The 18438-nt window shown below is 35.6% G+C and overlaps 1 protein-coding gene across 1 annotated transcript in view; it reads left to right on the forward strand.

Annotated features, from left to right (window-relative positions):
* Positions 1-16060, forward strand: part of LOC114364381 (uncharacterized) — a 46481-nt gene extending 30421 nt beyond the window's left edge. The window contains exons 3-4 of the mRNA XM_028320522.1: positions 13830-13913; positions 15967-16060. Of these exons, the coding sequence (XP_028176323.1) occupies positions 13830-13913; positions 15967-16060 (178 nt within the window). The remainder of the gene's footprint in view (positions 1-13829; positions 13914-15966) is intronic.
* Positions 16061-18438: the final 2378 nt, after the last annotated feature.

Here is an 18438-nt window from a genome sequence, read left to right on the forward strand (position 1 = left end):
GAGCAATGTTCGATACGTGAGCGAACATAGATGGCTCGCTATTTTACTTCATTCAGTAATTTTAAACTGTGTCACTGTCCACTGTCAAGAATAAATGACAGCTTTTGCTCACGGCTTCAGCTTTTGTTCAGTAATTTTTGCGTGAAAGAGTAACAGCTTTTGTTCCGTAGTTTTTGCGTGAAAGAGGATACAGTCTCTCTCTACCACGATTTCGGTCCCTTAACAACGCCTTTAAATACCAAAATTAAATACGGATCCTCTATACGTTTAGTTATTCAGGTATCTACAAAATTTCAGACTCCTGTTTCTTGAAATAGGTCACTTGATAATAGACTATTAAAACTCGAGGAGTTAGGAGTTGAGCTCAGAATATCATTATCTAATTGTTTCTTAGAAACATACAATTATTGTAGGCATACATTTTATTTCTTTTTCTAAACAGTCCACTTTTTTTCTCTCATTATTTAACAGGTCACCTTGCGTAATTGCTTTAGGCTTATAATTCCGGCAATTTGATAAAAAATGTGTTTCTTTTATTTCTAACTAGCTGCGAACTTTGTTCCGCCTTAATGACAATAAATAAGCAGACTTCTTTTTTTAATTTCGAACGGGATAAAGAGTATCCTATGTCCTTCTCCTGGCTCTAAACTCCTCCCTGACAATTTTCAGCTAAATCGGTTCAGTCGTTCTTGAGTTATAAGTGGAGTAACTAACACGACTTTCTTTTATATATAGATCTTCAGTCTCCCTTTTAACCAAAGATATTTGATAAAAAATGTGTTAACTTTTAATTACTAACGCTTTTATCTTTAGTCTGCCTTTTTTCCTTCCGTCAACAAGAACCAGTGAAACATCAATCTAAAGCAAAAAGCTATTTTCTTGATAACAGCTACAAAAACGTCCATCTTCCTAACCTTCATTATTTGGCAACAAAGATGGTGAAGCGACTGATTCATTGTGACTGACTTCGCTCCAATTTTCCCTTTTATACCAAATAATGTCGTCTCGACGCCAAAATGCTTAATTGTGTTAAAAAGATAAAAGTGAGGCCTTTAGATGGTCACAATAAAAATACAATATTAATTGACTCTTCAATGAACTATTTGATTAGTCAGATATTATAGATCCATAGCTCCATTTAAGTATGTATTGTATATCTAATACAACTATAGTTCAGTAAAATTAGCTTAGCCCCAGTGAAATTGTGGAATACATGCGGTGAGTAACTTCATACAGTTTTTGGTGAGTTTTAAATGAAAACCAATCGAAAAAGTTTTACGAGTGTGAGTACTCACGCGCCTAATAAATCTAAAAAAGATACTACGGTGCTAATTTACACACTAGTACATATACCTATTATCTATTATTATTAAAACACATTCATAAAAAAACCTAACATTACTTCAGTGCTTATTTTAATTACCCGTCGATCGTCATAGGGATTACACATATGCGAACAGCTGAAGTCCGAGTTAAGTTCTGAGTAGTTACTTTCTGATTAGTGCTTAAATAACTAAAAAAATATGCATAACAAAATATTGTCAGCGTCGTTTCGTTGCTAGTCGTGACTTTCTCGAGTATCCTGCACACTTTACTCATTGATTAGATTCTCTAAAGTTATTCCGTCATATTTTGATAAACTGACTACAAACAAATGGTAACGCCCACACATCCCGAGGGACCGTGACGGACGGCCGAGTTTTTAATTCGGCCAGCCGATGAGCATTCGAATTCGCCGAACTGACTATTAAACCAATTCGAATTGACAAACAAATTAAATTTCATTGCGCCAGTTGCTTTTCAACGGTATAATTACTTTTGGGCGGGAAACAATTGCCGCTTATGCTTTTTGTTGAGAAATATTTTTAAAGCCTATTAAGGCTTGNCAAATAATCAAAAAAACACGAATTTAAAAGCAGATTTTTTTCAAAAAGTATCATTTTTTTATTATTTATTGGCCTTTTTTGTGTATTTTATGTATTTTTTTAGGATCGCCTGTTATTTAGCATTATTACTGTTTTTATTTTATCAGGATATACCGCTTAGTTTACAAGTTATTATGTTTTCTTTACAATAAGTAATTTGAAGAAAAAAAATTCTATAAAAAATAAAAAAAAATCTCAAAAAATTTTTGACCTCTTTTTTGTCGATAAAAATAGGTCTAGTTTCATCTATTTTCATATGTACACTTTAACGTGACTCACACTGTATATAGATCTTCAGTCTCCCTTTTAACCAAAGATATTTGATAAAAAATGTGTTAACTTTTAATTACTAACGCTTTTATCTTTAGTCTGCCTTTTTTCCTTCCGTCAACAAGAACCAGTGAAACATCAATCTAAAGCAAAAAGCTATTTTCTTGATAACAGCTACAAAAACGTCCATCTTCCTAACCTTCATTATTTGGCAACAAAGATGGTGAAGCGACTGATTCATTGTAACTGACTTCGCTCCAATTTTCCCTTTTATACCAAATAATGTCGTCCCGACGCCAAAATGCTTAATTGTGTTAAAAAAGATAAAAGTGAGGCCTTTAGATAGACACAATAAAAATACAAGATTAATTGACTCTTCAATGAACTATTTGATCAGTCTGATAATATTATAGATGCATAGGACCATAACTTATTGTATTTCTAATACAACTAAAGTTCAGTAAAATTAGTAACAGTGTCAGTAACATTCGCTGAAACTTCATACAGTTAAAATTTGGTGTATTTTAATAAAAACCAATCGAAAAAGTTTTACGAGTTATATTGTGCAGTGAGCGCGAATAAATGTAAATGGGATACTACAGTGCTTATGTTAATTATAGGTCGATCGTAAAATATTTAATTTTAGGGCCTTTTTAACGATCTTCGAGAAAAAATCTGATTAGTCTTGTCAGTGTCGTTTCGTTGCAACTCGTGACTTTCTCGAGTAGCTTGCACACTTTACTCATTGATGGTGAAACATTCCCTTAGATTCTCGAAAAGTTATCTGTTAAAATCATAACCCTCCATCCGGCGCAGTCGGGTAAAAAAAGGCGATAAACTCACTACAAACAAATGGTAACGCCCTCACATCCCACGGGACCGTGACGGACGGCCGAGTTTTTAATTCGGCCAGCCGATGAGCATTCGAATTCGCCGAACTGACTATTAAACCAATTCGAATTGACAAACAAATTAAATTTCATTGCGCCAGTTGCTTTTCAACGGTATAATTACTTTTGGGCGGGAAACAATTGCCGCTTATGCTTTTTGTTGAGAAATATTTATAAAGCCTATTAAGGATTTTGGACAGCGGTCATAAGCTGTGTGGACTGCACGATGCAAACTTCCGCCCACCGAGGAAAGAAGAAGAAGAAGGATTTTGGACTAGTATATTACGTCCGTTACAGTCTTTTTACCACATAAAATATCAAATAACCCTTTTTTACCGAAAAAACAAATATGAAATACCTTATTTCGCCCACCTCAGACTTTTTTTGCTACAGAATATCTTTTTGCCAAATTCTATTAAAATCTAATCTGGTTGACAGCATCTCAGACTATAGAGGTACCTATATTTCTGTAGCAAATAACCCTTCTTTGTTTGTACAGTCTATTTTTGACTTAGTTTAGTTTTCACCAAGCTTTTCTGATTCACTTATTCAGGTGCTTACAAATTGCTTAGAAAATCTTGACGTTATACAAGAGGAAACAAAAGAAATACACAAAACAATGTTCTCTGCTTTTGTTCTTTAACATAAATACTTTGGTTAGAACAAAGAGCAGCCTTATGACTGAGCATTGTTCAGATATAAAAACTATTTTATATTCAGAACCACAATCATAGTAAAATAATAAATAAATAAAAGTAATGGGGCTACTGAAACTGAATTAATTAGCGTACAAATAAAGGTAGTTAATTAATTAACGTTCTGGTCACTTGGATGCTAATTATTTAACTTATTATTTCAATATTCGCATTCATAAAGGAAAATACCCGTGCAAATTTCATTTAGCAGTTAGTAATGCTCTTTGGTAATATTTAAATTATTATTTGAGTAGGTACATTTAATTACCAAAACTTCTTTTGGGTAATTAATCAAGTTTTATGATAAGTACATATTAATGAACTTCACATTTTTCTCAACGGTTAGTTACCTAAATAAGATGTCATGTTAAGTAGTTATTAATAGTTAAAAAGAAACAAAAAGACCTAGCAAATAATAAAAAAAACAAACATTAATCAACTGTACCCACTAGCTTGGAGAGTCAGTTTTGGTTTCTAGGCAGTTATAAGTAGCTTAGTTTCCATTAAGATTGCAAAAAAACTTACATTGAAATGAATAGTGAATTCACGTAAACTACGAGGGCTGCACTAAAAGTATCGGGAATGGAATATTTCCACTGTTCCAGTCATATTAAAATCTATTTAATTGCAAAGTCCAGGGTTTTAAAAATCGTATACCATTTATTTATTTAAAAAAAGATTCTCGGTCGTATCACAAGGTCTTGTCAAACTTGTTTAGTCGTTGAGAAAATGGAATTGACTCGAGAAAATTCAAGAGCGATGATTTATTATGACTTTTGAAGTGGTTTAACACAAAAACAGTGTGTTGACCGGATGATTTCTGCATTTGGTAATGAAGCCCCATCCAAAACCACAATTTATCGCTAGTTTCCTGAATTTCAACGTGGACGTGTCAAGCTCAGTGATGATCCCCGTCAAGGTCGTCCAAAAACTGCAGTCACCTAAGAAAACGTTGATGCTGTGCGTAAGCTGATTGAAGAAGATCGACATGTGATATACCGCGAAATTCAGGCAACTTTAGACATTGGCATGAGTCAAATACAAATAATCTTGCATGAACAATTAGGTGTAAAAAAGTTGTTTTCCCGATGGATACCGCATTCGCTCTGTGAAGAGCAAAAAGCGGCTCGCGTTACTTGGTGCGTCAGAACTCTCGGGAGATTACATGCAGGATCCTCAAATGCTGTATACAACATCGTATCAGGTGACGAATCATGGATATACGCGTACGAACCCGAAACAAAAAACCAGTCACGAGTTTGGGTGTTCGAAAATGAATTAAAGCCAACAAAAATTGTTCGTTCACGGAGTGTTGCAAAAAAAATGGTGGCCACGTTTGTCTCCAAAACCGGCCATGTTGCGACTATTCCTCTTGGGGGACAAAGAACGGTTAATGCAGATTAGTATGCTAGCATTTGTTTGCCACAGGTCGTTTCTGAACTCCGTAAAGAGAACTGCAACCGCCGCATCATCCTCCATCACGACAATGCGAGTTCTCACACCGCGCACTGAACAAAGGAGTTTTTAGAGCAAGAAAACATAGAATTATTAGTCCATCCGCCGTACAGCCTCGACCTAAGCCCTAATGATTTCTATACTTTCCCTTAAATAAAGAATAAATTGCGTGGTCAGAGATTTTCATCACCTGAAGAAGCTGTGGAAGCCTACAAAACGGCCATTTTGGAGACCCAAACTTCCGAATGCAATGGTTGCTTCAATGATTGGTTTCGTGTATGGAAAAATGTGTCAAATTTCGCGGAGAATACTTTAAAAAGCAATAAATACATTTTTAAATAGTAATGTTGTTTCACTTCCTTGATTCCCGAAATTTTCAGTGCCGCCCTCGTATACCTTACCTTATAATAAAAGAAAAAACATAATAAAGCTGGATTCAAAATAACTTTATCTGGGCAAAAATGATATTGTACTCAGTGTAAAAGAAAGAAGTGAAAAGTCTTTATCTTGACACAATTTCTCCAGAGCCAAGAAGAAAATTTTCCACGCACGACTGACAGTAGACGGCGAACATTCTACAAATCAGCTTTTAGGTAATGCTTTTAAATTGTGGTTGGCATCTTTTACTTAGCTTTGGTCTTTGAATAAGTAGAAAAACCTTTTCTACAGATGTTATAGTTTTTCTTATTTCTTTCTTACATTTAACTTACAGTAGAATTTTCACAAACAAAATGCTTTTATCTTAACTTTTCAGGTTTGGATGAGATATTTTTTATACAAAGACGCAGTCAATCTTATTTTACCCGACGATAGGCCAAAAATGATGTTGATATGGACCGTATTTCCAACCATAAGATTGAATTGTTATTCTTGTTATTGTGTACCTAATTTGGTTAAGCTTTGAAGTAGGTAATCATTAAGTATAAACATTAGGTAGAATGTTAAAAAAGTATTAAGTTTGATGAGTAGAGTAGTTTACAAATACAAATACAAATACAAATAATTTATTGAATTTAAAACATACATTAACATTTACACTTGTATACCTTAACTAATACAGAAACAAAAAACAAACGGTGAACATTTTTGCCGACTACCGTCAACACCGACAATATCACTCGTACGTCCATTCCACGGAGCAGCGGTCGGGCGTCATAGAAAAACGAGCGTTAATAGTAGTGCTGAACGGGTCATAATGGCATGTNTTTGTACGCCAACTGTCATACTTTTATCGATATATCTATGTCGTCCATGAGCGATGACTTTTAAAATACTTGTTTATCTTTGACAAGCCAGAAAATTGCCATTAAAGTCTAAAAAGTTCTTATCAAGGGTCTTTCAGTCCACCTTTCCACATTTTAATTCTTACGCACACCATTACAAAATTAAATTAAGGCCCCTTGTAGGTTCGCTCATTATTGTCTGGAATCTCTTGGGGAATGTGGATAATTTGCTTGTCAAAATTAGCATTTACACGACCCCTAAAGTCATTATAAGCGCTTACTAAGCGATATGTGGATTTTAAGAGCCTTTAGACGACTTATAACTTCTAAATATAAAACAATACGGTAAGAACCCAGTAAGTACTTAAACGTTCATTATTTGTAATTGGCTTCAGTTTTTGAATTTGTAGGAATTATTTCATATCTCTAAGTTGACTTTATCATTTACCTATTCTTCCGACCACATTTTTAAGCAATAAAATTAATTTCACTTGAAAAAAGTGTGAAACTTCAACCCAGATTCAAGAAACTTTTATTTTCAATTTGGAAACCACACATGTGGCCGTAAAATTGTATTACGACCTCTACTTATTATTACCTACTTGCAAAAGTGCTATGAACTTGTAAAATCGTGCTTCTGAAGTCTGATAGGGATCGTTTTTGATGCCCATCAGAATTAATATAATGGCCGCAATTATTTTAACATCATAAACGTTAGCTTGTTGCCCCATTAACTGATAATTCTCCTAAAATACACATTTACCTTATATTTGTAGCAGGAACGCGCTGAATGCAAGCTGCTACCAACCGGGCGATGTGGAAATCATTGGGGGAGGCCTATGTTCAGCAGTGGACGTCTTGTGGCTGAAATGATGATGATGACACATTTATTTACATAAATTACTGCAACATAAAGGAACACCTTTACCACAATTAAGCAATAAAGAGTAGATTTTATTTCATACTAGCGGCCGCCCGCGACTTCGTACGCGTGAATCCCGTTTTTCACGCTAATTCCCGTTCCCGTGGGAATTTCGAGAATTCCTTTCTTAGTGCACCTCTACGGTACCTAAGCTACGTCCCTTCCAAATTTCAAGTGCCTACGTTTAGCCGTTTAGGCTGTGCGTTGATCTGTCAGTCAGTCAGTCAGTTTCTCCTTTTATATATTTAGATTGTTAAGTGTTACATTTTTATGTAAAAGTTTATTAATGTTTATGGTGAAATGCCAATGTTTATTGCGTCCCTGGTGACGCTCTTTTCAAAATGGTTCCTACAGAATACCAGCATCATGTTCTTTACGGAATATGATACAAGCTGAGTAGGAGCCATTTTGGTTCAACAATTTATCTATAATTATTAACCAAATTGTGTAACATTACTATGTTTGAACCAAATAAACAATTTTTCTTTTTTCTTTCTTTCTTGTCACCTAAGTATGCAAATAATAACAGAATTGAAGCAACTTTGGAAACGTCCTAATTATCATTGCATGAATACATAAGCGACAAACAATTGTATTAATTCTACCCACGTATTTACGACAACTAATTATAGACGACATTGTGGATCAAAGTGACTCTACCATTAAACCTAATTCGGTACAATCAATCGAGTTCAACCCCGACTATTGGCATTTTAACTTTTAATTTCTTTCCTCCAGCCCACTTGGTCTAGTAATTAACGCAATTATGTAATCAATCGAAATTAATCGTTGAACAAGCTTCAATTTCAAAGCTTATGAAATATGAATCTTTGACTGTCGGTGTCGATTGTCGAACATAATATCTTATTGAACTATCAAAATTATTGCTGACTTACTTCTGCCCTCTTAACCCTCGTAGATAAGTCATCTAATATGGTAACTGACCTTAGTATTTTAGATGCTATTTAGGTATTATAGATTTATCGTTCTATTTACTCCAACTATTTTTATCGAAACTATTTCATCCTCATTAGGTCATTTCTCTTATGACACTCTCCAACCTACTAGAGGCAAATAGATGAATTATGCCCGTTTTCACCATCAATCCCTAATTTTTATGTGACCCCTATGTAAACAAAATTCCTGTGTCATGTACCATAGGGGTCACATAAATATTAGGGATTGATGGTGAAAACGGGCATTAGCCTCTTCTATACCGAACAGTGTACGGGTTATTCTCTGTCGTCTTGCGACATCCACGGCCGTGGGAGTAGGTAGTTTTATTCTACTCTACCAAAACTGATGATTTTTAATTTTTAAATATAAATGAACCCATTAAACCTACCTCATTCTGTTACCAAAGCATCCTACCAATCCTATTATTAAGAGACACATAGGTACGTACAACGTTTGATTGATTAAAGCCAAAGGGTCATCCAGGGTCAATCAATAGTCCTACAGTTACCAAGTCACTTGCTGTATACGACATGCCATTAGCTCGCTATACTTTTGTCATTATGTACCATTCGCGGTACTACGAGTATAAATCTAATCGCTTTTTGACCAATTTAAATATTTGAACGAGTAAATGATACGATAGAAGGTATTAGGTGACTTTGTGTTAATAAAATGCTAGTTGTAAAATAGCTCTAATTGTTGTACGAATATGGTAGTGTAATGGCAATTGAAGCTTTCGTATGTGCTTTATACAAAATCTGATTATTATGAAATGTTATCTTTGCGTTGTGGCAATATTATGATTTTTACAAAAACCTCATACCTATAACTACTTTAGTAAGCGATATTATCTAGTTAAGTTGTAATTCAAAAAAGTTTGCCGCAATGCTAAGTAGCTATTTATTTGAATTTTTAGCTTGCGAGACGCCTGATCTAACCTACAAGCTTGTGGATAACGAAAGCACTCGATTATTATAAAGAAAAATCATATTCTAAACTACAGCTCTTACTATAAAAGCTGTAGATCCATAGAGAAACTTATACAAAACATAAAACGGGAAGAAAATTCATTCGTTCCTACTTGCTTTTTCATGGCTGACAATATTTTTTACGAGGAAGAGCCGTAAACGGTTCAGGATAAAGCATCACGGAGTTTATAGCGATCCTGACTACGAAATCAGGTGTTCAAACCATAAAAAGGGCAAACGGTCGCGTGTAAAGCACTGGCAATAAGTACTGGAGGCATGAATTTATTTTCAGTATGTTTTTATTAGAGCTAAAGCACACGATGCGTTGCGGCGTCGCATCGCAAATATTTCACCGTATCGTGTGACGCGCTACAGATTCTATGGAAGACGACGCAGCGACACCGCTCCGGCGTCGCACCGTCGCCGCAACGCATAGTATGCTTTGGCTCAGTCGTCATGGCGTAACTCTGCTTAAAAGCTTTTTGTGTTTTCAAGGTTTTTTTTTGCATAAAAAGTTTGAAGATTTTTTTGATTGGTTGCTGTTGGAGTTCCTGCTACTAATTTATTGATATCTTTCACATCAGAATTTTCACATTAGCTTTCTATATCGTTATGCATAAGACTGTTTACTTATTTTTTAATTTAAACTCCAGTTATCTAACACTGATAATATAAACCTAAATCCGGAATTTATAGATGACATTACCCGCATTTCCAAGGCGTTTGTAAGCCTAAATGCCTTAAGAGCTAACATAAAAGTGCGTAATACCGCTCAAGAGATATCCGCACAAAAGAATCCTGAAAGCATGGCCTTTACATCTATTGAAATGCTTAGATTATTAGTCGAATTCCGCCTCCTCGGAATTCCGAGAAAACTCAATCTTTTGGGCAAAAAAGTTAATTGCTGTTTATTTTGTAAATCAGAGCATACTTTTTGAGTTATTTTTTCATTAGCCTCAATCTTGTTATATGTATTTGCTATTCAATAAAAGTTACAAAATCTGCTATCGTTATAGGTTTTGTACCCAAATGAACTCTAGTAATAACCTGATAAAATATGACTGCTGCTACGTACTGATACGTATACGTACAGGCCGCCACCAACCGGCCATTGTGGAAATCATTGGGGGAGGCCTGTTCAGCAGTGGACGTCCTATGGCTAAAAATGATGATGTTGATGATTGCTACTGAATCGATTTTTAAATAAAATTTTGAGACAACAACAACCTCTGAAGGACTACCTTCCTTCTTCTTTTTCGTTATGTTAAAGAGTTAATAGATATTTTAATATTAGGATGAAAATTATGCAACCTTATTGTATCTGATTTTGAATATATCTAGTTAATACCCAATGAACACCAATCTCATTTTAACGCCTCCAAAAGTAAAACCAATTAATAGCATATTGATGTCAACACTAAATTTATCGGGCCAACAAGGAAATGATTTCAGAAGAACAATAACATTGTAACGGTCGGCAACCTTGTATGGAACCCGGTGTAATAAGGCCACATGAAATAATAATCGGTTTACGTATCAACTACGCTGGTTAATTATTAAGGGACACGTCAAAAAAACACTAGGCACGTATAGTTTCACAATAAATACAACAATATTTTTTAAATAGTAACATTTAATAGTCATTCAAAAGTAGCTTTTGCCCGCGGCGCGGTTATAAATTATAGCCTATATAATATACTCTTCTGATGTAAGTAGGTATAAAACAATATTATAAAGTTTTATCAAAACCCGTTGAGTAGTTTTTGCGTGAAAGAGGAACAAATAACCATAGTTACGAGTACATCCATCCTTACAAACTTTTACATTCATTATTAGTAGGATAACGTATACGTACGAGTAGGTAGGTAGGTACCTATATTGTTTTTGGTTTGCTTTTAACTGCAGTATCTGCAATAAAATTGCAATAAATAACACTGCAGTAAGCCTTTGTTAAATTAAAAAGCCAATGGACTAAGTTTAAATTATTTAAACTTTAAATTGCGCGGAAGTGAAAGTCTAGGTTACCTAGACTGCACTAAGTCTATAATTATCCAATTTGCATGCTGAAAATGTAAATTGCAATAAAATTAAATACGATAGCCGTACTGCGCAAAATTTAAAACTTTGTGCATGCATGCTTCAACGAGTAATTCCGTGGTTAAAATGTTTATTATTATAATAATAGGAACTTACCCATATATTATGACACGTCATACTATAAAACTGGTAACAAAACTTCATACCTAAACATTCTTTGGTAATAAAGCTGACTGTACTTCAGCAATCCGGTAATACCTAAATAAATACTATACGTAGAGCTTATTTTAATAGGCTTGGAACGTAAATAAGGTTCGGCCAAAATGTATTGAAACAGAGCTGAACGTTACTTGCTTAAGTGAAGCAGCAAATCGGACGCACAGCGTTGAATAGAGTTCTGTGATAGGTTCGTGTGTCACCCTGTGCGTCCATGCGCATAATGTTTGTGAATACGGGCCTTAGTATCATATCAGAGTGCCAATTATTAAAAGGACGCGTGTACAAGTTGACAATACATCCCCACTTGATACATGACGCATTACACGTCCACGTTTAAAATAGGTTTATACCTTTCAACAAGGGTCAGCCGGTACTTTAGTTTATTACACCACTAAAATAAGTCCTTCCGCTGTTAACTGTTTACGAATAACATTAATAACAACTTCTTTACAATCCTCTTTTAACCCTGTTTAAAAGTTCAATCTTTTATGAACAATATACCTACCCACAATAAAAGAAAAAGTAGAGGAATTTCTTTATTTTCCTTTCTACATTAACATCACAAAAACGAAACATATAATTCGTGTTTTCGCTCTTACAAACCCAGTAATAGACCACCTTTTTGCGTTCGCTAAATGGATCTTCCTGGCAATGTGCCGGTTGGAATCTTCGCTGGACCAGCATTATTCCCACCTGTGCCTGTAATGCGAACATGAAGGAAATGTACCGGAAATTATATGTTTTAGGGTTCCACGACTATGAAGCATTCTTTTGTCGAGCTTTTGTCTAATGCCCTCACGGGGATTCACGTAAATATAATTCGTAAGTGTGCATTAAAAACTGCTTAGAATTTACGCCATTAGATAGATAAGAGTTTTATGCAACCATTCTACTAACCAGTACTTCACTCAACTGCTGGTTCAAAGTGGAATAATAATAAAATATGACGTTTACGTTTCTGTGACGAAAGTTGCTTGTGACTTTGAAGTCACAATCAACTTTCGTCACAGAATGCAGTCAACTGCATTCATACTTATTTCTCATGTTTCTGTGAAGTATTGCGTATGGCCCTTGGTAGCTACAAAAAAGTAAAACAGTACGGACAAAAGCAAAAGAAAGTACTTCAAGCTACACTGTGGCATCTAAAAAAGTCTTAGTAGAAGATATTTTACAACAAAATGTATACCTATTCTGCTTTGTCGACTGTACTAGCCAATGCGTGAATAGACAGGCCACTTTTTTCCCCGTAAATTAAGTATTTTTAGTCGAAGTCATCTGGATTATCGCACACTTACTCGTACTTACCGTCAGTATTTCGGTTTCATGAAATCATCAATGGCAACGAATACAAGACAAAACGACCGTCAACATTCACGTCATATTTTTTTTATCTCACTGATTTCGCTGTGAGAAACGCGCCACTGTGTGCGTAGAAACCAGCTTTTCCCACACCACGAAAGAAGACGGTCTTATGCAATAACTAAATAGACCGCGGGTAACAACCTGGGGCAAGTTTATAGCTCTTTCCCCGATATGCAAATCCGCTGTGCAGTTTTACAACGACGTGAAATGAAACATTAGGCCAGTCATATATCACGTGAGTTACGTGCTCTACGCGTGGTGTTATACCGGGCGACTTTTAGTTTAAAGGCAGACTAAACATTATAAGGATAAGCTTTCACATTGGCCAGATTAAATGCATAGGTATCTCAATTTCAGAATTATAGTGATGAATTGTGTCTTTGTTCCACTAACTTTATTTAAGCATTATAATACGAGTTAACGAGGCATAGTAGTAGCTTTTCTATGTATTCTAATATCTCTATAATAGGAAAACAACAAATAAAATGTGAAAACGTGGTGTGTAAATCCATAGAGTCTAATAGCTCTCTGCGTACTTTAACCATTATTTATTTTTATGTGTTTTTGTATCAGGATCCAAAAATTTACCATACTACACTATAGTAGAATAGAACCACTACCACTCTTCTTGTACATGTCACAAAAGGTCCATCCCCACAAAGGTTACCATCTCTAATTTAACAGAGGAGGAGGTGCCCCTGGTAAATTAGAGGTGTTAATTTTTTAAAAAAATAGTTCCCTGCGTCAGAGTGATGTGTGCCGCAGCGATGCAAAAAGCAAAGAGCTCAGTATAAACACTTCCCCCAAAACGACAGAACACCGATTTTCAGCTCTTGCTAGATAACCTGATGATGAAAATGATAATGTTGCATTATACACCTGCTGATTTATGTTTTTCTCCCGCAGCGTCAACCGGCACCGAAGCGCCCGATCCCACGGACCGGGGCTCCACGGGACGGCCGCAGCCCGCGCCGTCGAGGATCTCCGCCGGTGAGAGCGGTAAAGCGAGTGTTATTAGCACTAGTCACTTAACGCATAGAATAATAGAACACTAAGGCTGCTTTACACGTATTTAACTAAGTTTTAACTTAATGTTAAGTGATCAAATTGCATCGTAACTTAATTTTAACTTAATTTTCATTCTATGTCCAAACGTCAAGCTCTTGTTTACTATGAAACTACTTGTTAAAACGTTTCAAATGACAATCCCCGCCCACCAACTTGACAGAAAAATTAAGTTAACCTAATTTTAAGTGATTAATTGGGTGTAAACAGTACTTGCTACTTAAAATTTAGTTGACAACTAAATTTTAACTTTCCACTTGCTACTAAATCGTGTGTTTACACGCAATTAATCTTTAATCTTCTTAAAATTAAGTTAATAATTTAATTACCTACCTACTTATCTACTTAACACGTGTAAATTAGCCTTTAAGGCTGGGCTGCACCTTATTACTTTAACTTTAACACACGTCAAAAGTCTGTCAAACTCCATACAAAAACACCGGTTATGGCTATGTCACGGTTAAAATAAGGTGGTGCACCTCAGCCTAAAGGTGCAGTTACACATGCTCATTAGTACCACTATTGACTTACTTAGTAGCATGTGCATCGAAACATTGATAATGATGAGCATGCTCATTTTGAGGTGTTCGTGCACGCTGGTTTTAAGCATGTGTAACTGTACCTTAATAGTACAGACGTTGGCATATCAAGCTGATGAACTTGTCTTATTAGAGATACCTACAGGCCAGATGAAAACCAAAGTATTTATCCTGGTTGTTCGAATACCACACTATGCTTAAAGGTCGTGGGTTCGATCCCCAATAAAACATTACATTTGAATGAACTAAAACAAAATCTAGGTATTTTCAAAGATATTTATTAACGGATGACCTCTTTTCCCTTAAAACATCCCGACCATCCTTCGGTAATCACTCATTAACTACATTATTAATCAACGAACTCCAAACTCGCCAGTCACTTTTTCAGAACGTTAAGCTTTGAACGTAAAAACTTTGAAGTGAAATTTTTGGTGGGTAGTTTTATATTAAACCATTTTGCTAAGTCATCTCATCTCTAATACGTAAAATAAAATTAAACTGAATAATGCTTTTGGCATTTTGCATTATTACAACGTAAGGTTTCGCTTATGTTTCACTGCGCATTAGGAAAGGGTTGGCCTTTAACAAAACTTATTCAATTTAAATAAAACTTTTACTGCATGCTACGATCCGTAAAATGAGAATTTGGTTAATTCAATGTACCTAAAGTCTTTTACATGACTATAACTACAAGGTAGGTACTTACGAGGGCTGCACTAAAAGTATCGGGAATGGAATATTTCCACTGTTCCAGTCATATTAAAATCTATTTAATTGCAAAGTCCAGGGTTTTAAAAATCGTATACCATTTATTTATTTAAAAAAAGATTCTCGGTCGTATCACAAGGTCTTGTCAAACTTGTTTAGTCGTTGAGAAAATGGAATTGACTCGAGAAAATTCAAGAGCGATGATTTATTATGACTTTTGAAGTGGTTTAACACAAAAACAGTGTGTTGACCGGATGATTTCTGCATTTGGTAATGAAGCCCCATCCAAAACCACAATTTATCGCTAGTTTCCTGAATTTCAACGTGGACGTGTCAAGCTCAGTGATGATCCCCGTCAAGGTCGTCCAAAAACTGCAGTCACCTAAGAAAACGTTGATGCTGTGCGTAAGCTGATTGAAGAAGATCGACATGTGATATACCGCGAAATTCAGGCAACTTTAGACATTGGCATGAGTCAAATACAAATAATCTTGCATGAACAATTAGGTGTAAAAAAGTTGTTTTCCCGATGGATACCGCATTCGCTCTGTGAAGANAATCTCAAAACTACTTAAGTATTGAAAATTGAAATTGTTAACAATACTGTTGTTAAGTTCACCGCATTATGGATAAGTTAACATCCGAAATCCGTAAAACTTTCTCAACCTCTTAATTTCAAATTCCCACGTTTACTTAACCCTTAACTCTCGAACCGAACCCTTTGTCCCCAGAATGGAGTGGCGCGACCGGCGGCCCGCCCGCCGAAGTGGTGCTGAGACTGCACCCGCCACTCTCTACCGCCCGCGGGAATGTGTCGCTAGCTGACATCGGTGTGTATAAGAGTAGGTTTCGTTTGTTTTTATAGAAAGGATAGGATAAGGATAGGTAATAAAGATAGCCGTACACGGCATGTAATGTATCAGATACTGTATCAAGTGAGTACAAAGGCACGAGCCGGCTGCGAGCTGCTGGAAGGTTGGCTACGTTACATGCTACGTTACGTGCTACATGGCAGGTGAGTACCCTGCTCTAGGGTTTTGGTGTGTCATAAGGCCCACCCGCCGAAGTGGTGCTGGGACTGCACCCGGCAACGTGTCTTCTTTTTGTATGTTTAGTTCTAGTTGTCATAGATTTAGTTTGCGCAGGACCGTTCATTGTGGAAAACCTTGGGGGAGGCCTTTGTCCAGCAGTGGACGTCATTTGGCTGAAAAGAAGAGATTTAGTTACGCTATATTAGAGATGCCAGCAAAATACAACGCAGAGCAGTTTCAAATATATTTGCCTTGTTTTGAATAGAGTCTTGTTCTGAATAGAGTTTGACACAAAAACAGTTATTCGTTGGCAATGTTTGCTTTGGAACTGAGTTAATTATACAGGGTGCCTTGCCAAGTTACATGCTTGGTAAGAAACCTAGCAAACTGAATTTAAAACGTTGGCAACTATCACAATTTAGTTCTTTCGTGTGTAAAATGTAGGTTATTTCTGTATTTAAACCAAATTAGCTCCCTAAGGTCACTCAATAGATGCTTCATCAATCTAATGTTTACTGGTTCACAAAAATTGTCGCCAAATATCAAGCGAGTATTTCAATTCCTGATGAAAGCAAAGTAAGCATATTCCTTTTTATTTATAAAGTAAATAAATCATGTTCAAGCCATATAAAATTACCAATATCAATTTGAAGATACGAAGGTATCTATATCTCTCAAGGGCGTTCCTAAATAACCTCCTATTACATTACATAATATCGTGTTCATTATTAAAGCAGTGACATACCGAGTATCCAATTGAATAGTTTCAATATCGTATTGTTAAAATCGATATGAATAGGCGTCGTTTGGTATCGATCATATTCGACATCGTTACACTCGTCTGGCCTCGATGTGTCCATGACATTTCAGCTGGAGAGCTGCAGCTAAGAAACTTGTAAGCTAACTTTAAATTACCGTTTTCCAACAACTATAGAGATGTGTTGGTTTCAAATCTTGAATAGGATCTCTCCGTTACTCCGTGACCATGGCGCTTGCAACAGTGCCGAAATATCAGAATCTCAAAATTATGGTACATGGTAGCAATCCCGTCAATAATAAAAATTAGGATACCCTCTATTTTTCGTATTTGGTTTCATGATTATTATATCCATTACTCTATTATTATTATTACTGTAGGGTAAAATGAGTAACTTACCGTTCTACTTCTATTGTAGGGCTTAATGATGTTGCAAAGTTCTCATATAATCTAGGATTGTGGTTGTGTTAGTGTATTATAAAAATGTTCGTAAACGTAAGGTCCAAAGAACAGTTACCAGAAAAAGTTCACAAAAGTGTAAATATGTATTTTTATGTCCCTGACTGTTTTGCGATAAAAAGTAGAGTACCTAACTAGCCTACACAGTACCTATAGCCTATTTGTTTTTACCCTAGAACCTTACTAAAATTAGTTCGAAGGCATTTGATGACAAAAATCATGCTTATTTTCAGTTAATCAAGTGCTTTTCACTGAGAACGTCTTGCTCAAATCACAAACAGACCAATGAAATTATACTTTCTATAACAAAACAAAAAACATTCATGTTCCAATGCATGTATCAGTTAAAACTTCAAATGAGTTTTCTGGAAACACATACAACAGTCAAGTTTCAAAGAGCTGTAGTTCTGTCTTGATTGCGATACGACTGCGAACTTTGTCGCTTAATCTGCATGCCAAAGGTTGCAACAGACATTGTAGCTTTTTGATTTTCTACAAAATACTATATGAATGGACCTTTAAAATGAAATTAGTATAATATTGAAACTTTGTTTTTTTACAATCAAAGACTCAAAGACGTACAGAAAATATATAAAAAAGATAAAAAATAGTTTATTAAGAAAAAGACGCCTAATTTCAGAAAGAGTTAAAGCATCATCATTCAATGAAGCAGAAAACGATAACTTTATTTAGGAACGACGATTTATTATAGTAGGTAACTTACTAACTTACCTGATTCCCAATACTTTTCTAATATTATTGAAGCTACGTAGAGCGGGAAATATTAAAGGCACGCTTTCTTTAGATATAAGATTACCTTATCTTCATCTTGTCACATCCAGCTGCTTCTGAGAGCGACTTTTTGCTGTCACTCCGGACGCACAGTAAGTTGTATAGATTTTTAATTTTATTTATCTTTTTTCCATCAGATGGCAGCGGCGTGGTGGTCAGGGCAG

This window comes from Ostrinia furnacalis, unplaced genomic scaffold (genome assembly GCF_004193835.3).
Source record: "Ostrinia furnacalis isolate ACB-3 unplaced genomic scaffold, ASM419383v2 OfSCF0419, whole genome shotgun sequence".
NCBI lineage: Eukaryota > Metazoa > Arthropoda > Insecta > Lepidoptera > Crambidae > Ostrinia > Ostrinia furnacalis.